Source organism: Neoarius graeffei, chromosome 14 (genome assembly GCF_027579695.1).
Source record: "Neoarius graeffei isolate fNeoGra1 chromosome 14, fNeoGra1.pri, whole genome shotgun sequence".
In the NCBI taxonomy this organism is placed as follows: Eukaryota; Metazoa; Chordata; class Actinopteri; order Siluriformes; family Ariidae; genus Neoarius; species Neoarius graeffei.
The window spans coordinates 4,648,378-4,671,965 of record NC_083582.1 but is presented as its reverse complement, the minus strand read 5'-3'; the positions used below and the strand labels follow the sequence as shown (position 1 = coordinate 4,671,965).

Here is a 23,588-nt window from a genome sequence, read left to right as displayed (position 1 = left end):
AATACAGGGGTCGGTAAAAAACACTGAGCTCCTACCGTCCCCGAGCACATCGGACAGCGTCAGTAATACAGGGGTCGGTAAAAAACACTCTGAGCCCCTACCGTCCCCGAGCACATCGGACAGCGTCAGTAATACAGGGGTCGGTAAAAACCACTGAGCCCCTACCGTCCCCGAGCACAACGGACAGCGTCAGTAATACAGGGGTCGGTAAAAAACACTGAGCCCCTACCATCCCCGAGCACATTGGACAGCGTCAGTAATACAGGGGTCGGTAAAAAACACTGAGCCCCTACCGTCCCCGAGCACATTGGACAGCGTCAGTAATACAGGGGTCGGTAAAAAACACTGAGCCCCTACCGTCCCCGAGCACATCGGACAGCGTCAGTAATACAGGGGTCGGTAAAAAACACTGAGCTCCTACCATCCCCGAGCACATCGGACAGCGTCAGTAATACAGGGGTCGGTAAAAAACACTCTGAGCCCCTACCGTCCCCGAGCACATCGGACAGCGTCAGTAATACAGGGGTCGGTAAAAACCACTGAGCCCCTACCATCCCCGAGCACAACGGACAGCGTCAGTAATACAGGGGTCGGTAAAAAACACTCTGAGCCCCTACCATCCCCGAGCACATAGGACAGCGTCAGTAATACAGGGGTCGGTAAAAACCACTGAGCCCCTACCGTCCCCGAGCACATCGAACAGCGTCAGTCATACAGGGGTCGGTAAAAACCACTGAGCCCCTACCGTCCCCGAGCACATTGGACAGCGTCAGTAATACAGGGGTCGGTAAAAACCACTGAGCCCCTACCGTCCCCGAGCACATCGGACAGCGTCAGTAATACAGGGGTCGGTAAAAAACACTCTGAGCCCCTACCATCCCCGAGCACATCGGACAGCGTCAGTAATACAGGGGTCGGTAAAAAACACTGAGCCCCTACCGTCCCCGAGCACATCGGACAGCGTCAGTAATACAGGGGTCGGTAAAAAACACTCTGAGCCCCTACCATCCCCGAACACATCGGACAGCGTCAGTAATACAGGGGTCGGTAAAAAACACTGAGCCCCTCCCGTCCCCGAGCACATCGGACAGCGTCAGTAATACAGGGGTCGGTAAAAAACACTCTGAGCCCCTACCATCCCCGAGCATATCGGACAGCGTCAGTAATACAGGGGTCGGTAAAAACCACTGGGAGCCCCTACTGACCAGGTTTCCATCTCTCCAGCTTGCCCATCAAACTGCCTGTGTGTGTTTATATTTACAGAACATGGAAACACTACACGGTTAGTTGATCCTTGCAGTCCAGCTTTTTATTATGGTTTTCATTCCATCATTCTGGAGCTTGTTTGGATCTCAATCGTATTCTATTTTTTCCTCAACTGCTAGATTCAGTTCACCATGTGATCCTGCGGGGATACAGTCACTTTCACAAACTGCAGCTGTCTATGATTTTGCTCACAGAGGAGCTTACAAAAGTTGTTAAAAAATATAATTTAAAAAAAAATCAGATTGCAAGTTGTGGTGCGATTGGGAAAAAAAGGAGTCTTGTTTGTGAGCGAATATGAAGAGGTTAACATACTGAATTGAAAATTTTTCCACTGTTGATGTACCAACTAAAATAAGTGTGTGTGTGTGTGTGTGTGTGTGTGTGTGTGTGTGTGTGTGTGTGTGTGTACTTGCTATATATTGAGGATCAGAATATTTTTTTACCAGCAAAGTGAGGACATTTTTGGGAAGCAAGGACATTTTGTCTGGTCCTCATTTTTTCAAAGGGCTTTTTGAGGGTTAAAACTGAGTTTTAGGGTTCAGATTGGAACGCGGTTTAGGTTAGGGTAAGGGGTGGAGTTTGGGTAAAGGGTGGGGTTAGGCATTTAGTTGTGATGGTTAAGGTTAGGGGATAGGGAATGCATTATGTCAGGTCCCCACAAAGATTGAAGTACAAGAATGTGTGTGTGTGGTCAGTTCACACAAGCAGCTTGAATTCTCCTCATTTTGTATCTCTGAAGCTAACAAACAACCTCCTCATCACCATGGTTACATCACCCTTTACGTCATCTTCATTTAATCACCAAGCTCAGTATAGATTCCTTTACCTTTTGAACATCAGTTAAAGCAGGGTAAGTCAGTCATTTTGGAAACACCAGTCAGAGGAAGTTAGGTTTTGAAAATATGGCACCGAAAACCCCTCCCCCTCCCTTCATCCCTCCCTCTAAAACACATGAACGCGCACTGCCTGACTCCTGCTGGAGGATGAGTCCATGAGAGACAGCGGAGGGGGAGGAGCTTAGCACATCATTGTCATGTCATATCCAACTACCTCACGTCTCATTGACATACAAGGAAACACCCAACATTATCATAATGAATGTAAACCACAAACATGGCTATTGTTAGCACTCACAGCTGTCGACTAGCTCGCTAGCTTTAGCATTATGTCTGATTAGCCTTGTGGAAGATTCCAGTCTAGCGCGATGAGGCCGAGGTGGTAGACGCGTAAGTGGACCATTCAATTCTTTTCTTCAGACCGAGTAAAATGATTGGACGAGCTTTTTCCAGCCCTGCGCCTGCCACAGGGGATGAGTTTTTTCTTTTTATTGCCAAAGTATTTGGTTTGTTCACTGAGGTCAGGATGTGAAGAGAATTTCAAGAAATATAACAAACAATTCTTCTAAAATAAATCATATACGCAAGCTTTAAATGTTGACAGTAATATTTTTGACTGCGTATCGGCTATTAGGGTTTTTAGTTTTGCACTCACCACTCACACAGAACACCCTTTTATAATAATAATAATAATAATACTCTAATGAGCAGGAGCCTCTGGCTGTGTGAGATCTTCCGAACACATACACACGTAATCTAAATGTCATGATGAGTAGTTTCATCCTGTTTAATCAACCAGTTAACATGAAAAATTATAAAACGTGTAAATCTGAGAGAAGGAGATCGGTGTGTGACTCACGTGCTTCAGGAGGCATGCGGCATGTGTGGAGAGGAAAAAACAGAATATATATATATATATATATATATATATATATATATATATATATATATAAAATACAAAACGTGCACACACAGTGTTGAATTAACCTCTAACATATAGAATGAAATCATACAGCAGTGATTGAACACGTTGGTTATTTATTCATCCTCATAAAATCTTCCTTGTTCAAGAGTTAAATAAACACAAAGCATCAAATTATCCAAACAGTACTGAAACGACTTTTCCTTTAGAACTGAACGAGCCATTCCAAGGTCCAGGGGTCACGTTAGGATTAATTAACCACACAGTGTTGAATGAACACTTCAGTGTTTGAATTCTTTTTCATTCTCATCCTCCTTTAAATGAACCTGTACAGAGCTGAAGGAGTTCATGACCAGACTCGAGGTAATGATCCGAAACAGTGCTGAATTAATTCAGTGTTTTATTCTACACTAGTGTTGAGTTTACTGAATATAAAGCTCTGTCATTTTATTTAACTCTATGAGGATGGACACACACCCCTGGTGAATGCTGTAGTTGTTAATTCCACAAGGTGAGGGATTTCTCAGTGTGATTAAAGGATTAATGCTGCACTCAATTCCACACAACGACATGAACATTTCTGATTTCAGAAGAAAAAAACAGTTTATAAAAGTGTGTACTCACCTGGCGTGGCGTTCAGGACGAGGAGGACGAGGACGCAGAGACTGTGTGTGTGTGGACTCTTCATCCTGAGTGTGTGTACATGTGTGTGTGTGAGGATCATACAGAGACACAGAGATTCTGGAGACGTCTTCCAGCCAGCTGAGGCTGAGAAGTGTGACACACACACACACACACACACACACACACACACACACACACACTAATCTGCTGACATCTCTTACTTCCACTCGGGGGTTCTTCACGACTCTCTCTATTGTATATGTGTGGGGTTTTTTTTATTTAAATATATTATTTAGCTTTTTCCTGAAACATTTAACCTCTAAAAATAACCAAAAATAATCATTTCTGCTAAATTAGTAATTTATGAATAAATATTTGAACATATTTAGCTAATATAATTATTTACTTCACATTTCTATACAAAGCAAAAAAATATATATATAAATTGGTAATGAACAATTTTATTACTCATTTATTATTGCTACTTGATAATTGCATATACCATATATAAGTATTAATGATAAAATAGCTATGAATAAAGTATTTCTAGATTATTATAAATGCAACGCTTTATTATAAATTTTGAAAATACAGTGAGACATTTACACATGCGTTACACGTGGGGGTGTATAAACTTTTGCACGCTCTGCAGGAATGAATCACCTTGTGAAATTTCCTTGTGAATATGACACCACTGTAGATCTCAGGTCAGAGTCTCGTGTGTGTTTTTTCCTTTGAAGTCAAGCTGTCACATGTATCTCAGGTGTAAAAATAACGATCGTGTGACGCAGGACAATGATGTGCAGTCACGAAATATGAAAACAGCCAATCACGTTCCCTCATTACTTCCTGAAATACACAGTTTCCAGGAGGAACAGGAGATAACGACAACTGAAGAGTGTGGTGTTAGACATTAGTACTTAAATGGTAATTACTGTGTAATAAACCAGTTATTACACTTTTTACCCACAACAGTGGATAGCAGAGTCCAAAAACTCACAGACACTCCCCGGCCACTTTAATAGGAACTTCTTGTTGATTGTAAGATCCCTGTTCTTAGCTGCAGGAGTGAAACCCAATGTGTTCTTTCTGCTGTTGCATGCTGAGATGCTTTTCTGCTCACCCCGGTTGTAAAGAGTGATTATATGAGTTACTATATCCTTCCTGGCAAAAAAAAAAAAAGCTCAAGCCAATCTGTCCATTTTCTGATCTCTGACCCTCTCTTATCAACAAGGGGTTGGTTTTGTTTCCACCTACAGAACTGTCGCTCGCTCACTCAGTGTTTGTTTTCCGCACCATTCTGTCTAAACTCTAGAGACTGTTGTACAACCCTGCTTCCAAAAAAGTTGGGACAAAGTACAAATTGTAAATAAAAACGGAATGCAATAATTTACAAATCTCAAAAAATGATATTGTATTCACAATAGAACATAGACAACATGTCAAATGTCAAAACTGAGAGATTTTGAAATTTCATGCCAAATATTGGCTCATTTGAAATTTCATGACAGCAACACATCTCAAAAAAGTTGGGACAGGGGCAATAAGAGGCTGGAAAAGTTAAAGGTACAAAAAAGGAACAGCTGGAGGACCAAATTGCAACTCATTAGGTCAATTGGCAATAGGTCATTAACATGACTGGGTATAAAAAGAGCATCTTGGAGTGGCAGCGGCTCTCAGAAGTAAAGATGGGAAGAGGATCACCAATCCCCCTAATTCTGCGCCGACAAATAGTGGAGCAATATCAGAAAGGAGTTCGACAGTGTAAAATTGCAGAGAGTTTGAACATATCATCATCTACAGTGCATAATATCATCAAAAGATTCAGAGAATCTGGAAGAATCTCTGTGCGTAAGGGTCAAGGCCGGAAAACCATACTGGGTGCCCGTGATCTTCGGGCCCTTAGACGGCACTGCATCACATACAGGCATGCTTCTGTATTGGAAATCACAAAATGGGCTCAGGAATATTTCCAGAGAACATTATCTGTGAACACAATTCACCGTGCCATCCGCCGTTGCCAGCTAAAACTCTATAGTTCAAAGAAGAAGCCGTATCTAAACATGATCCAGAAGCGCAGACGTCTTCTCTGGGCCAAGGCTCATTTAAAATGGACTGTGGCAAAGTGGAAAACTGTTCTGTGGTCAGACAAATCAAAATGTGAAGTTCTTTATGGAAATCAGGGACGCCGTGTCATTCAGACTAAAGAGGAGAAGGACGACCCAAGTTGTTATCGGCGCTCAGTTCAGAAGCCTGCATCTCTGATGGTATGGGGTTGCATTAGTGCGTGTGCCATGGGCAGCTTACACATCTGGAAAGACACCATCAATGCTGAAAGGTATATCCAGGTTCTAGAGCAACATATGCTCCCATCCAGACGACGTCTCTTTCAGGGAAGACCTTGCATTTTCCAACATGACAATGCCAAACCATATACTGCATCAATTACAGCATCATGGCTGCGTAGAAGAAGGGTCCGGGTACTGAACTGGCCAGGCTGCAGTCCAGATCTTTCACCCATAGAAAACATTTGGCGCATCATAAAACGGAAGATACGACAAAAAAGACCTAAGACAGTTGAGCAACTAGAATCCTACATTAGACAAGAATGGGTTAACATTCCTATCCCTAAACTTGAGCAACTTGTCTCCTCAGTCCCCAGACGTTTACAGACTGTTGTAAAGAGAAAAGGGGATGTCTCACAGTGGGAAACATGGCCTTGTCCCAACTTTTTTGAGATGTGTTGTTGTCATGAAATTTAAAAATCACCTAATTTTTCTCTTTAAATGATACATTTTCTCAGTTTAAACATTTGATATGTCATCTATGTTCTATTCTGAATAAAATATGGAATTTTGAAACTTTGCAATTGCATTCCGTTTTTATTTACAATTTGTACTTTGTCCCAACTTTTTTGGAATCGGGGTTGTGTGTGAAAAGCCCAGGAGGAGATCAGCAGCTTCTGAAATACTCAAACCTCACGCTCATCTGGCTCAAACCAACACCCATACCACAGTGAAAGAAAGAAAGTCACACTTCACTGTGAGATCACAGTTTTTCCCGTTCTGATGTTTGAACATTGTGAACATTAACTGAAGCTCCTGATTTGGATCTGATGTAGAGCGAGCGGCTGATTAGAGAGCTGCACAAAACAGAACAGCAGGAGGATGTAGGGGTGTTCCTGATAAAAATTACCAGTGAGTGCATCGTGCAGAGGAAAAGGCGGTGTAATGGGATCTAAAAGTTAACGCGTGTTATAAACAGTGTAACTCGTTTAAAGTGCTGATGACACGTTTTTGACATCTTTGGCGATGTTTATAACATAAAAAGTAATTCCCGATGATCCATATATTAATTCACGAAGGCGCCTATTTTACAAGTTATGATAAACGCGGCTATTTGGGCAAATTTGACGGGGCTGCAGCACCCAGGAGACAAAAGAGGAGGAGGAGCTATATGACGTCAGCGAAAGAACCTTCCTCCTCACTTACCAGTTTGTTGTTGATGCGACAGGTGTTCAGTTTATCATTATTAGTATTTTTATTAGACATTATTAGACATTATATATATATATATATATATATATATATATATATATATATATATATATATATATATTAGTGCTGTCAAGCGATTAAAATATTTAATCTCGATTAATGTCGCGACTGTCATAGTTAACTCGCGATTAATCTCAATTTAATCGCACATTTTTGTCACATGAAAAACCATTGTAATTCTCTTATCAGCATAAAAAAGTGAATGGGCTTGCTCACCGTTCGAACTACGGGGGTACTCGGGGGATCCGAGATCCCCTGAAACAGACATGAGATCCCTTGAAAACATGATTTGGGAAATGTTGGGGGGTCTCTAAAATATTGGCAAAATGATGTTTATTGACATAGCAATCGTGTGTAACGGGAAGCATTTTCATATCCGAAGTGAGCGCGCAATGGAGAGCCGCGCTCTGAGACAAGCGCAAGCACCCCCCCAAGGGAAAATAAGGGACCCCCCGAAAATATCGGCATAGTTCGAACACTGATTGTACCAATGTTTTTTTTTTTATTGCAGAGCATAACACGTCTTGTCACAGCCACTGCAAAGTGGGGCTGGAGCCGCCGATGGGAAAACGAAACCTAAGCCTAGCACCGTGGCTCTTCGGGGGAGGGCAGAGGACTCTGGCTGTGTGGGGCGTGGCATCATGTCACAGAGCGTTAATCTCGCGATAAAAAATTTATCGCCGTTAAAATTGAGTCAAGTTAACACGTTAATAATGCGACATTTTTGACAGCACTAATATATATATAGTTATTATGCCTTCGCGTTGTGTTGCCGGCTTTTGCTCCAAAACCCACAAGGATGGGGTAAGTTTATTCAAGTTTCCCAGAGATCCCGAGCTGCATGCGAAGTGGGTGAAGCAAGTCAGGCGCACTCGTGACAAGTGGGAGCCCTCACCAACATCCGTCCTGTGCTCTGAACACTTCGATTTGGATTGTTTTGACACCCTTCCCAGCTTAAAAGAATCTCTTGGGTGTTCAGTTCAGCACAAACGTGTGTTACTACCATCAGCAGTGCCTACAGTATTCCGGAGGGGGTCTACTAGTAGCTATGCCGGATCCAGCAGTCGCCTGGGACAAGCCGACTCCTCCAAACACAGTCCTCCTGTCAGAACATGTGTTGAGAAACGACATAAGCATACATGTCAACCTATACAGAATGTCCGTATTTTATACGGATTTGATTCAATAAACGTAGTATACGGGCGTATAAATAAAGTTATACGTATTCTTTAAAAAAAAACTTCAATATTTAGAGCTATAATCAATTCCCACGATGATAAAAGAACGCATAACATTTCCAAACGTACTGTACACCACACACAGCCAGTAAAGAGTCTTATGAAATCGCGCATTATCTTGTGGTAGCAAGACTTCGTTCCACTTTTGATCATGCGCACACCGCATTGCGAGAATCCCAGCAACCGTGAAGTCATATTAACGCCGGCTTCTGCGTAGAATCATACGTCATCCTCGCCCGAGAATAAAGATGCCTCATTCATGTGCTGCGTTTAACTGTACCAACGAGATCACATGGGATTACCTTTCACAGGTGAGACTGGAAAAATACTTTTCATTGTATTTGGTCATTATAACGTAATTTTACGAACAGATTTTTCTGGCTTTGTGGCTAATATGAAGTCTCGCGCATAATAGCCGCTCGGTGAAACCTGTCTCCAAACAACGAAGTATTTCCTTCGTAACTACGCTGATAACACTTTGTGTTTTTGTCAAACATTAGAGCTTTGTATTCATTCTGAAGGTTTACTGTTATTAATATTGAATAAAAAGTAACTGGGATATATCATTGTTAATTATCATTCAAATTTTAGGTACATTATTTTAATTTGCATCTTATACGGATTTTATAAGGGAAATACGGATTTTGGAGGTTGGTTATACAGGTTTGATTGACCAAAGGTTGACATGTATGCATAAGATAAAGGTACGTAGAGCTATAGAGTGCTCGGACATGATGCTAAAAATAGTAACCATGCGGTCTGCGCGGCCATCTTGGAAGTGACTCGCTCCAGAGCGCTCATAGAGTACACATCATAGAGTACACATTCATGATAATCATAAACGTAATCATAAAGTCGGCGTGATATCAGTCATGTATTTGCTTGTGAAAGCTTGCGGCCTTCACGTAACTGCCGCCTAGCAACGAGAGGCAAAGGGTAAAGAGGGTAGGCTATCATAGATTCTATTCGGAAGAGATCAACACATGATTGCTTAAAAATGAGGTATTTTAACAATTTGCATCTGTTTTGTGATTATCGTGACACTTGTGTGTTCTATAGAACTGTATGTCTTATCAGCACATCGAGGATCTTCCACCGGAGGCTTTAGCAAGTACTCGTAGCAACACTACACTTTACCCTTTGCCATGCGTTGTTAGGGAACGGTAGCAAGTACCCCGATGACCGACTTCAAGAATATGTAGAAAAAAATTTAGAAATTATCCTTTCCAAGAGTCATTTGAGCTTAGTGTATTGCATTTCCATTTATATTGTAGGTTCTTGCTGATGTTTTTGCGGAGTCTGACGCAGCTGCTGAATCAGAAGCTGCAGAGTTTGTATGTACTAGTTGTGAACATTCACATTATTATCAATCTCATTTATTTAAAATCAGATAAAATCATGCCATCGTGATCACTGCTTAAAGTGCCAGTATTTGGTTGTTGAAGAGCTAGCACTAGAGAGTTCACCGGCGTTTTCATGCGCCATTTCCATTGAGTAGAACAGCCAGTGAACCGCAGCGCGTTCTTCCGCTGACGTCACAGCATGGCTGCGAGCCACGGACCCAGTTTTCTTGCGCTGTGCAATTAAAAGTTGGATATTCACGTAACAACAGCTTCTTTTCACGTAATTATAACAGAAATCTAACATGCTTGCCATGTTGTATAGTTTAAGAAATGGGTCAGTCCATGAAATGATGTTACTTTTCATTGGTCCGGGTTTACATAATCATTTCATCTTTAATTTCCATGATTTAAAGAAATATTTAGCAGATTATCCATAAATATGTTTGAAGAAATAAAATAAATAAAAAAATGAAGTTTTCTTTTGAAATAAAGAAATGTGAAACATTTTCTTCCCCTGTGACTGGACACGGATGACACGTTTTTTGTGACATGGAATATTTGCTGACTTTGAGCTTAAATAAACCTTCATTACTTTGAGAATTTCAATAAAATTAGTTTCATGGTACTTGCAATTTAGTTTTACACTCACATAATAAAGTTAAGAAGGTTCTATAAACTATTTAGCTTCGAATTCATCCACTAAAAATAGGTTGTGAACGTAACATTGTGATGTCCTACCGTGTTACGTTAGAAACCAGGCTTATAAAAAATGATAAAACGAGTTGAAATCATGATTGATGTTTTTAATATAAAGAAGAATTTACTATAAAACCATGTAGGTAGAAAGAAATTTAAACAAACGTCAATAAAAGAAATTATCGATGTTTTTTCTCACATCCTAACTTAGCGTCCACTCACTTCCTGGTTCGTTCACAACCTGCAAGACCTATTTACTCAGTCTAGGTCAGCTGAACTGACGCGAGAGAACTTCTCGCGGGATCTCACACACCACAACACGTGCTCTCGTCGCTATCAATGGCATCAAAATGGCAGCCAGCAAGAGCAGGTAGGTGATATTATCAGCGTGTCCAGCAAAGTTACGCTTAAAACCATGTTGCGTTCGACCGACAGTTGGTGATATGTGATAAGGAAGTCTACTATGTTATTGTGACTTGTATAACATGACGATATCATCTTACAGCTAAACATTTGTCACAACGCCAACAATCTGATCGCCTGTTTTGACGGGAAGATTTTGACTTGTTTATGTTTTCAGACACTATTCGCGGTCGTGTCCTTGTTACATTAGCAACCGGGTAAATATTTATGGATTTTATCATACATTGTAGAGCAGGAGTTATCTTAACAACTGTGTTATATTTTCTTATATGGTCAATGCTTCATGGAAATAAAAGCTGTTTTCAGTTGTAAATTGTTTTAAGTGACTCCGTCTGTGTCACATTTTGGTAACCCCATTTCATGGACTGACCCAAATTGCGTAGAGTCATGTTCGTGTCATCAGCACTTTAAAGGAATGAGGTGCTGCTGTGTTCACGGCTGATGCTCCGAGTGGCCATGTTGATCCGACGTCACTTCCTGCGCTCAGGGTTGAGGAGACGCCCCGAGTTTGAGTCACGGGGGTGTTTCCTTTGGCTTTCCCAAAACCAGAGGTTGAAAATGACGAGCCGATTAATCATATTTATTACTCCGATATTTTATTTAGTGCATCATAAAATAAACATGAATTAAATCAATAAATAATGGCTGCTCTGAAGCCGTCAGTGGAACCAGAGTGAACTCTTTAAAGATGATTTTTTTTTCCACTTCTGAGAGTTTAAAATATCAGAACTATTCTTCCTGTTGATAGACATGCAAAGTGATATATTTGCTTGGAAATTAAACTTTAAAGAAAATAAACCACAACAGCGACTTTATTACGTGAACACAGTGCTAATGAAGCTCCGCTGAGCACAGGACGATCAGAGTGAGAATATCTACAGCTCAGCTGAGTGCGGAACTCTCTGTGCGCTTGTGAGAGAGTGTAAATGGCAGCTAAACCCCAGGAGCAGGAATGGAAACTGATTTCTTTCTTTTGCTTATAAACAGTTCACAGTTCATCCACTCTCACGTCCTCATCTCTTCACGAGGAGCAGGATTTTTCTGATGATTTACTTCTTCCTTCCTCCACCGCCGTTGGCAAGAATCATGACCATCCTCATGAAGATGTTGAGTGTGTCCATGTAGATGCCCATACACCTGTGAATCATCAACACACACACACACACACAATTACGAGTTAATTATAACCGCAGTGCGTGCACACGATCGGTTTTATTTTGTTCTTTGTTTCAGTACCATTCAGGCTTTAAGTCACTCGCCGGCTCCTCTGGACTTCATTAATGATTTCACTACAGTGTACAGTTTAAATTAATATAAACTAGCTTAAGGTAGGATATGAAATGAGAGAGAAAGATGGAGAGAGTTTGTGTTGAAGTGTGTGAGATCGGTGCAGAGTACTTACGCGTTGATGGGGTCGTATTTCTGCGTGGCGTACAGCGGGTGCGTCTCGGCTCGTTTGATCACCTTCTGCGTGTCGTACAGCAGGAACATGCTGAAGAGGATCAGACCTCCATAAACGGCCACCGAGTACAGACCTGCCCCGAACGCCGAGGTGGGAGGCAGGAACATGGAGCCTGGGACAACGGCATCATGGGAAATGTTCAGAAGGCAACCCATTCCACATTAACGCACAATAATCTCTGAAATAAATTTCCTAAGAGGGGATGCGTGCGAGTGTGTGTGTTAGCTAACGAGCACAAACCCAGTGATGAGACGAAGACCACTCCGAAGCCGATGGCGAGCGGTCCGCCCATATTCAGGAACTTCTCACTGGGAGCACACATGGCCACGGTGGAGAGACCGCCCACAATGCCCGCTGTGTACCACGCCGCACGCATCATCAGGGGACCGCCCAGCAGAGTGAGGGGAGCCACGACGGCACCCATCACACCTACACAGAGCGAGGAGAAAAAAAAAAAAAAAAAAAAAAATTGTACTGAAATAAATTATTTCCATTACACAATGCTTTTTTTTTTTTTAATTCTATCTACGTTCACTGGATATGAGCAATCACACGCTCTGATAGCCTAGTAGTAGAGTAGCCAATCAGCTCATATACCGTGATTAGAGAAAAACAAAATGGCAGCACGTGTTGCTGAACCAATCAAGGATGAAATAAAAACTCTACTCGAAAACACCCCCCCCCCAAAAAAAAGAAAAAAAATGGAAAGAAAGTATTTGCTTGTAAGAATGCGTCTTTATTTATTTTTCAAGAATTATCACATTTTTCACAAATTGCTCCCGTCATTTCGCCGGTTTGTTTACGTTCTAAACCAAAATGATTGTCAGACGTTTTGTATTAAGCTTTTATTAATTGAATTTGCAAAAAATAAAAATGCTCCGTTTCTCAAAATCCAGTGAATGTGGATAGAATAAAACAGTTATCCCACTCAATCTCGTCGTACACGGATTACAGACTCTCTCAACTCAACTTTATTTATATAGCACTTTAAAAAACAACCGTAGTTGAAAACGAGGTGCTGTACATAAAAGACAAAACAATTAAAAACAAACCGTTGTTTCATTGTTTTTAAAAGCAATTAGAAACTATAAAACAAATAAAAGCAAACCATAAAAACACTAAAACAAGAGCAGAGTCTCATGCGGAGTTAAAAGACAAGGAGTAAAAATGGGTTTTAAGACTAGTTTTAAAAATGGACAGTGAGGAAGCTTGCCTGATGACAATAAAGACAACTCGGTGCTACACAGCTCATCGGCTCTCGGCTCACGCACGACTCGATTTCAGCGAATAATTTAAATACGTTTATTGTAGTATATGCACGCTGTTTAGAATCCTACCACAATTAAAATAAATAAAAAAAAATCCTGTGCAATATTAAGAACATTCTAGTGCAAAGTCATAAACCATGAAACTATCTATAGATAAAAGACTTTAGTATAAATAAGCAGAGGATTACAGGAAATCGTGCGCTCCGAGTGGTCGAGAGATTCTGACCATTTCTCGATAATCTCCTCGAGCGACTCGGTAAAGTAGCGGCCGACTGCCTCGTCACTGTAAGTGAGGAAGAATTACAAACGTTGAAAGAAAATGCTGTTCCTGAATAAAAGCGCTAAAGATGCGCCGAAGTTTGGTCTAAAACTATTCAAAGGGAAGGTGGAGTTGGGATTTATTTTATCGATTTCAAAACAAAGGATTTTGTGTGACTCGGTGTAGATCAAGTCTGCGCTGCAAACGTTATTACATGAAGAGCTTGAAGACGGAAAGTGATTTTTTAAATAATCACTATAACAGGATAATAAAATAATAATCCGCCCCAGAGAATAATTGTTAAAGATATAAATATAGGTGATATAGAAGAGAGAGCAAAGCTTTTATTTTTTATATATATATATATATATATATATATATATATATATATATATATATATATATATATATATATATATATATATTTTTTTTTTTTTTTTTTTTTTTTTTTGACTCAAGCACAGCTGCATTAGTGCTTGTGTGAAAAAGTGGTACATCAACCTTTTTATTTTATTGCCATCTATTTAAATATATATTTAATGAATATTTAAAATTTTCCTCCCATTTACTTGTTTTTTTCAAGATCGCTCGTTTTCTAAAATAACTCTCTTTCCATACATCACACTGTAAAACTCTTAGTGCTTCAGTTTAAATGTCTGAAAAGTGCTTTATAAATAACTTGTGTACACAAATCTATAAATCTTGTCTGTGCGCTGCTGCCACCCAGTGGTGTAATAAATGTACTGCACATCTGATATCAGCTTACAGTAAATACAAGTTTTCCTTTTTACTCCATACTGAGGTTTTTCACCTGACGTCACAGGGTCACGTGACACCCCGGTGTCCGCCATAAGGTCAAGCTAGCTAATGTCAACAACATAGTAGCTAGTATGTTACTGTAGCAATGTTTACGTTCAGTCATTTGGATGACTTAAAACCTTTCAGTCTCAAGTTTTTCCTTTACTGGATTTACTAGTTTACTAGGGCTGGGTATTGGCAAAGACTTCACGATTCAATTCGAATCACGATTCACATGCCACGATGCGATACTATCACGATTCATCACGATTCTTGAATCATTGCGATGCATTGCGATATTTTCAATATATTTAAGTGAAAATGTAAAAAATAGAGCATAATTACCAGTGGCTGTGTACGATCTGGATAGTGTCTTCAATTGATACATCACACAGCAACTCAGTTCATATATACATGAATTTACTTAACATTATTGCCATTAAAACATTCTTAATACTTTGGTGGACACACTAATTACAAAAAGTGCAAATGATTAAGGTAGAATAATAAAAGAAAACTAATAAAATAAGGCTCATCAGTGACTGCCATTTTAAGTAGCTGCCATTAACAATAACATTTAACAGACATCAGATGGCACACTGAGAAAATGTCCGGGATCATTACTTCTGTAAATTGTTTTCGGCTAGGGATCACATAACGAGGCTCGAGTGTGTTTATCATACTTCTGAACCCACGATTTTCCACCACGCAATATGGCCGTAAATCTTGGCAAATGAATTCTGCAATGGACTCCGTTATTTTTTTCGCACGTACAGATGAGGGTGCGAGCTTGCTGTCGAGGGTTGTTTGTTTTATCATGGGTTGTGGTGGTTGTTGCTGTTGCAGTTTGTCTGGATGGCGCCTCTGAATGTGTGCTCTTAAGTTTGTTGTATTTCCACAATACTTTATCGACATGCTACAGTGTCTACAAATTGCGTGAGTCATGTCCATTTCATTTTTACCGTCTTTGTTTCGGAAGCCGAAATGCGTCCAAACATCGGCTTTAAACTGTGAGGGAGGCACGCGAATCTTCTCGGCTTCGTCCATGTTGCAAACAGAGAGAGCACTAGGCGCCCGCTTTCGGAAATACCAATGGCATGAAGAAGGCAGCGGGCGTCAACAACTCCACTGCGCCATCTACATGATTGGATGTTGCATCCTAGGCTACTTGTTTTTGGCTGATATTCGCCTACCGTTCATACAGTTTTATTCATTTATTTTTTAACGTTAATAATCGATATTTGGCATCAAGAATCGATGCAGTATATCGTGAAAGTTGGCGATGCAATGCATCGCCATGACGATTAATTTGCACACCACTATAGTTTACTGTAATTATGATCCGGCAGCTATTTACACCGGATCCAGTGTAAATAGCTGCCGGAGCGTGCTCTGGCTTGCTCCCCCTCAAATTAAGCAGCGCGCTCCGGCAGCTATTTACACTGGATCCGGTGTAAATAGCTGCCGGATCATAATTACAGTAAACTAGTAAATACAGTAAAGGAAAAACTTGAGACTGAAAGGTTTTAACAGTCATCCAAATGACTGAATGTAAACATTGCTACAGTAACATACTAGCTACTATGTTGTTGACATTAGCTAGTGCTAACAGCTAGCTGCTAGTACACTGCTACAACACAGACACCGACCCTAATAATACAGTTCTTGGTCATTGCCTGGTAACAGCAAGTTTATAACGGGCCATGTCTCAACAGACTAAGAAGTTATTTCAATGACATTTAATAACATTTTGTTTATCCTGAGGACCAAAAGTAAATGAAAATGTGAACAAACCTTAGCTGTAATAAGATGGCGACCACCGGCTCCAGGGACGACCCGCTGATGTAGGCATGTTACCCAGCCTGACACAAAATATTTGTAGGCATCCAAACTCTTATACGCTTTCAGATCAATACCTGTGTATGGTGATGGGTTTTTAACGACATAGGTATACAGATCATGTGGGCCGAAGTCAGGTAAACACGAGGGCTTCGTGCACTTCCGTACGTCAGTGAACAATCCTGGTGGAAGCAGGTAAACGTCGTTCTCTAAGCCTGCTAACCTCAATTTTTGCAAATCCCTCTCCCTCTGCTCGCCCTGTAAATGCCCTACGTCGCTGGATAGTGAAGGTGTTTTCTGCATCTCGCTCCTTTTTCTTTTATGTTTTTCGTTTGTCGCCTTCCTCGCATTCAAACTGATTCGAGCCGTGACGTCCAAAATGGCAGCATCACATGACTTGGTCACGTGGGTGAAAAACCTCAATTAAAACAGGAAGTGACCTCAGATCTCTCACCTTTACCCTGAAGGGTCTCGTGATTGTTTTTTCCCCCCCAACAGTATAATTACCTGCATGCAGCATCCAGGCCAGGTGTTTAGGAATGGGACTGTGTTCGTAGGAGAGGGACCTGACCAGCATCCCAGCACCGATCATTGCCGCGAACGTCGCTCCGATAGCCTGAGAGAGAGAATATTAGTGTTCTAACGTGTGTTAAAGACAGTACTGTAATATACAGGAGGGTGTGTATACTTTTGCATACCAGCCAGGATCCTCTCATCATGAGACCCAGGAGAGCAGGAGTCCTGCTGACAGCCACAGCAGAGAGAGCGGTCACGCCCACACTGCCCGCAAAGTACATGTAGGTGGAGTGGATCCGGTCCTTCACATACTGCGGCCAGATACTGAGAGAGAGAGAGAGAGAGAGGGGTATAGATAAATAGAAAAACCCACAGAAAGTTTGTAGACTTTTTATAAATTTCAGCACAATGATCGAGGACAGTCTCAGCTGCCTTCACAGAAATTTTAAAGGACTCCACCCTAGCGCCACCAACAGGGCAAATTTAGACACACGATGGACAGAGTAACTCAGGATCACGACGTTGTAGAAACACAAATCGTCTAACTCATGAGTCCATCCTGACCAACACTTCCTTCTCACGTCGTGGATTTATGAGGCAGTTCATCGACTTCATCTTAAACAAGCTTGGAGTTCATTTGCAACCTGGCAGGACTCCTGAAAACAGGAAGTGAGGTCATCCCTCAGCAACAGCTTGACCTTTGCCTTCCAAATTTATCATTTCTCCATGGGACAAAATGCTGAGGGTTAAACAAGTCTCCTGGTCTTCTTCAAAATCACCCTGTACCCCGATACCCGTGTATTACTCTTCACGGAGGAGAAGCTCCGTACTGTGTGTTCACAACCCTGCAAGTTACCACTTTACACATCGTTTGAGCTGTAATGAAGATTAAAGACATGAGTTTGTTTGCTCATCACTGAGGAGCTGCTATTCAAGTTTCATTTCATAATAAAAACTTTGGTTTAAGTTCAGTTTCAGCGTCCTGAGCAGTTTTTGTTTTCAGTACAGTAAATATTTGAACCTTCATTAAAATTCTGACACACACAGACAGACAGACTCACACAGCTTTCTCTAGCGCGCCGATCTCATTGGACATCCCGAGACCGTAATAACACAGAGCTCCGAGTCCAACTGCAGCTCCGCCCGCCAGGATAACCCTCCCCATCTGATCAACTGTACACACAGAGAGCGAGAGAGACAGACAGATGGGGAGGAGACAGACAGAGAAAGAGAGCACAAAGACAAGGGGGGGGAGACAGGGAGGAAAAGCAAGAGAGAGAGGAGACAGACAGAGAGAAAGGCACAGCGAGAGTGAGACACACACAGATGGGATATATTATACACAACTCTCAATCAGCTCACACACTTCCCTCCTCTCACACTGAAATAATAATAAATGTTGGAGACCGAGATGAGATGATGAACTGACTTTTAAACGCCGTGTCTGTCGCCGGTTCGAACGCTGCCTCCTGGAGCTGATCTTTGGCTGTCTTACTGCGCCGCAGTCCAAACCTCGCTCGGGTGGAGTAACCCTGAGACAAACAGAACAGCAGTGTTAGTGATAAACAGCTGCTGTCAAAGGGCCAGAGCATCCGTGAGGACATCCATATTCACCCCTTTAACCCAGAGGAACCTTTAAAAGGAAAAACGCTTTCTTGGAGAACGATCAGAGAGAGTTCCTTGTGAAGAACTGTGTGACCTGATGTTTACCTGGTGAGGTTTGAGAAGAGGTACGGCAGGTTTAAGAGCCGGGATCTTTGGCGTCAGAGCCGACCTCAGGCCGGTTACGGGGAGAGCCCGCAGGCACGCTAACCTTGCCACAAACATCGCTTCTACACACAGGAACACAACCTGAGGAGCAAACACAGCAGATTGGTCTGAGTCAGCACGCTTCGTTTTGATCTGACGTCACAGTTAACACGTGATCATATTGGTATGAAACCTTAAACTAAAACACCACCACACAACCTCGACTGAAAACGATTCACTATTCTGGACATTCGGTCACTTTAGATAGACTGATCTACAGAAATAGGATCGTAAGAGAAACCCACAAGCTTCTCTTTTGTTTCATTCATTTATTTTAGGAATTAATATTGGAAATATCAAAAGACATTTTGTGTGTTTGTGTCTGAAATGTTGTTGGGGGGGGAAGGGGCACACTCAGATAAACCAGGTTTAAATTAATAGCGTACGTGTTATTTTCTTCTTCACTTTCCTGACGTACAGCACTATCAGAATCATGTTTACTGGCCCAGTAAGCTGAACCACACAAGGAATTTGGTTCCAGGAGTTTGTGTCTCTCTCATGATACAGGGGACCAAAACAAATAAGTGTGAATATACATACAAGGGTAGTTCTTTGGTAACAGAAATACATTCACAGCTAAATGTGGTAACTTTTTTTAGCTGCAGTACTCAAGATAAAACATTTCACGCTGTATTAGGTCTTTTGACCCTAAAAAAAGGACAGAAAAATTGGCTATTTCACTCTGAACGCAAAATCTTTCATGAAGAAAAAAAAAAAAAAAAAAAAAGTCAGTAACGGAATTACGCCAGAAAAACACCTGAACTTTCATTTCTGAAAATTCTAACGAGGATTTATTTAAAGCGACATTGCTATAACTGGGATGATGATTTTTAAATATAGCTTTCAGTACATTTTGCCTTGGAGTCTATACTTTAGCATCAGCACTGAGCTGACAAGTTCAGGCGATAAGAATAAGGCCATTATTAAAAAATGTTCTGTCTCCAGTCCACTGGCCGGGTGAGTGCCGTTTGTGCGGTTGATATTTTTTTTCGGGTTCGTAAATCTAAAATCAAACTTGACATTTACGCATTCCACGCAGAATATAGAATCGAATCAGCTCTGCGCATGCGCCGTGTAGCACAAAAAATTGGCAGCCACCATGAAGGAAGGAGATCCGGAGTTTTCAAACATTTGCTTAAGTGTGAAATCGCAAAATGGTATTCTAGCGAACAACAAAAAAGTAAAGATTCAGAAAAACAAATCATTCAGTGATCATTTTAATAGTGTAATTTCATCCGAACTAGGCCTAACGCTCGATTTAGAACTACAAAAAGTCCGTGGTGTCGGACATTTTAAGTACCTTTGTAAAAGTTTTGCAAACGTTGCAGTCAGCATTTAAAATGCTAACTTAAAGTTTTTGTACCAGTTTCAGTTGATTACAGTCATTTTATTAAATGTGTCTGCTTTTGTAATAAAAAAAAAGTACTGAAAGAAAAAGCAAACACAGCATTGCGATTTCTTATCCATCCATTAAAAAATAAATCCCTCCCTCCCGACTGAAAATTTTTTTGCTCACCCGGTGGACAGGAAACGGATTTTTTTTAAGGATGGCCTGATGTAATAAGAAAAATGTATATACACACACACACACACACACACACAATATGGACAGTACAGACATTACACAATATAAACATGCAACCTTCAATAACTAGAGCAGCAGCTACAATTAGACACCTTTTCAGATTTACCAATAAAACAACTTTACAAAGGTGGTGAGTTTCAGTTACAACAGTCAGTGCGTCACGTGATCTGATACGCTACGTAATCAGGAATCAACCCCTCAGTGTTAGAGTATAGAGATGGGATTTATGGCTCTTTGACGGGATCCGCATCTTTGTGATCCGTTCTTTGAAAAGAGCCGTTCAAAAGACTGGCTCATTTGGCTCTTTTTAAATATTTATTCAGTTTTAAGAAGACAGCGTCTAAAGAAGCCAGATCCCTCTGCTTAGACAGTGACGTCAATATTTCTGGACATACCTTTTATATAAAGCAACCTAGACTTACATTATTGTAACCCCTAAACGCTCATAAATAACCATTAAAAAACAATGAGGGCTTCAATGAATGTCCATGCAGAACGGCTTTTCTGTAAAAAAAAAAAAAAACCCCACTCAAGAACATAGTTACCAAGAACGCAAGAATATTTTATAGAAAAACACTTGTTTTACAAAAATATTTAAGTCTGAGATACAAAATAGATACAACTAGACAGATAAATAAATAAAACACACAAAAATAGAACAAACAATGACGATAGAATAAATTAAATGAACGTCCGTGCAAAGTAGTTTTCCCACAATATTATCATTAATATCACACAACTACATTATAAACTCTCTGAAACACAGTACAGAAAAAGAAGGACAGAAAGAACGGCTCCCCCAGCTCGAGACTCGGTTCTCATCGTTCATGCCTAGGAGCCGTTCAAAAGAATCGGTTCGTTCGCGAACGTCACAACACTATTAGTAATTACTCATGCACAATGGACTGAAAGCCTTTTCTACTTTTGCAACGGCCAAAAGATCGTTAAGGTGTCGGTAACTGTAGCCGCTGGTATAGTACAACTATATATTACACAGAAACTATATTACACAGAAACTATATTATACAGAAGCTATATTATACAGAAACTATATTATACAGAAACTATATTATACAGAAACTATATTATACAGAAACTATATTACACAGAAACTATATTATACAGAAGCTATATTATACAGAAACTATATTATACAGAAACTATATTATACAGAAACTATATTACACAGAAACTATATTATACAGAAGCTATATTATACAGAAACTATATTATACAGAAACTATATTATACAGAAACTATATTACACAGAAACTATATTATACAGAAACTATATTATACAGAAACTATATTATACAGAAACTATATTACACAGAAACTATATTACACAGAAACTATATTACACAGAAACTATATTATACAGAAACTATATTATACAGAAACTATATTATACAGACTGTCTAAAATTAAAAAAAGGATAAATCCCCATCTACTGCCACTAAACACACCAACACTGTGCCTCAAATCACAGATACACTGTGTACAGAGAGAGAACTTTTAAAAGATATGCGGTGTAAATAAATAGGAAATAAATATTTAATATAAAGAAAGCGTAATAACCGGTTTGGGCTCGGAACGCTCAGGCGATGCTAGCTTAGCTTAGCTTGTTTACAGCACGCGAGCATCACAATTAAAGGTCAAAACTGAGACAGTGGAATATATACCGATATACTTTACATTTGTTAGGATTAACATTACAAAAATCTAATTAATACCGAAAAATCAAAACTCACACGCAGAGAAGGCGCTCTGTCGCTTTGCCTGTTCCAGCAGAAACCCAGCTGACGCAACGCAGAGCCGCTTCCGGAAGCTTCTGACCGGAAATTATCATCACTCAGAGCGCGGTGCATTGTGGGACTGGGAGTTCAGCGTGAAGAGAACAGACGTTTAGCCACATGATAGCACACACAAAAAAAAATGATAGCACGTGTATACTGTATTCTGCACCCCATGATCACTGGCGTTAGATTACTTTATAAAACCATTTATGAAGAAAACACACACACACACACACACACACACATATATATCACCACCATCATTATCTCACACACACACCACCATCATCATCATCTCCTCACATATAATCTCACACACACACACCACCATCATCATCATCATCATCACCTCCTCCTCCTCCTCCTCCTCCTCCTCACATATACCGTAATCTCACACACACCACAATCATCATCTCACATATAATCACACACACACACACCACCACCACCATCATCATCATCTCACATACAATCTCTCTCTCTCACACACACACACACACACACCACCACCATCATCTCACACACACACACACACACACACACACACCACCATCATCATCATCATCACCTCCTCCTCCTCCTCACATATACCGTAATCTCACACACACCACCATCATCATCTCACATATAATCACACACACACACACCACCACCACCATCATCATCATCTCACATACAATCTCTCTCTCTCACACACACACACACACACACACACACACACACACACACACACCACCATCATCATCATCTCACATACACACACACACACACACACACACCACCACCACCACCATCATCATCATCATCTCACATATAATCTCACACACACCACCACCATCATCATCTCACATATAATCTCACACACACACACACACACCACCACCATCATCTCACATATAATCTCACACACATGCACACACACACACCACCACCATCATCATCTCACATATAATCTCACACACACGCACACACACATCACCACCATCATCATCATCTCACATACAATCTCTCACACACACACACACACACACACACACACACACACACACACACACACACACACACACACACCATCATCATCATCATCATCTCACATATAATCTCACACACACCACCACCATCATCATCTCACATATAATCTCACACACACACACACCACCACCACCACCATCATCATCTCACATATAATCTCACACACATGCACACACACACACCACCACCATCATCATCTCACATATAATCTCACACACACGCACACACACACACCACCACCATCATCATCTCACATATAATCACACACACACACACACACACACACACCACCACCATCATCATCATCTCACATACAATC

General features: G+C 40.7%; 2 protein-coding genes across 2 annotated transcripts in view; both read right to left on the bottom strand.

Moving 5' to 3' along the window:
• The window catches only part of LOC132898654 (cadherin-related family member 1), a 50,762-nt gene extending 47,050 nt beyond the window's left edge, over nucleotides 1-3,712 (bottom strand). Inside the window, exon 1 of the mRNA XM_060940371.1 lies at nucleotides 3,649-3,712. Coding sequence (XP_060796354.1) covers nucleotides 3,649-3,712 — 64 coding nt within the window. The remainder of the gene's footprint in view (nucleotides 1-3,648) is intronic.
• Nucleotides 3,713-11,479: 7,767 nt separating this feature from the next.
• ghitm (growth hormone inducible transmembrane protein) lies at nucleotides 11,480-22,268 on the bottom strand. The gene is made up of 9 exons (XM_060938713.1): nucleotides 22,193-22,268; nucleotides 18,758-18,898; nucleotides 18,477-18,579; nucleotides 18,109-18,220; nucleotides 17,230-17,371; nucleotides 17,039-17,147; nucleotides 12,608-12,796; nucleotides 12,308-12,479; nucleotides 11,480-12,042 (listed from the first exon to the last, which is right to left on the bottom strand). Exons 2-9 carry the CDS (start codon nucleotides 18,872-18,874, stop codon nucleotides 11,955-11,957), a joined length of 1,032 nt encoding a protein of 343 aa, XP_060794696.1. The 5' UTR covers nucleotides 18,875-18,898; nucleotides 22,193-22,268; the 3' UTR covers nucleotides 11,480-11,954.
• Between the last annotated feature and the right edge of the window lie 1,320 nt (nucleotides 22,269-23,588).

Coding starts and splice junctions, on each gene's coding strand:
- ghitm (XM_060938713.1), bottom strand. CDS start 18,874: ATGTTTGTGGCAAGGTTAGCGTGCCTGCGGGCTCTCCCCGTAACCGGC. Junction 17,148..17,229: donor TGATGAGAGGATCCTGGCTG/GTATGCAAAAGT, acceptor TCTCTCTCTCAG/GCTATCGGAGCGACGTTCGC. Junction 12,043..12,307: donor AAATACGACCCCATCAACGC/GTAAGTACTCTG, acceptor GATGATTCACAG/GTGTATGGGCATCTACATGG.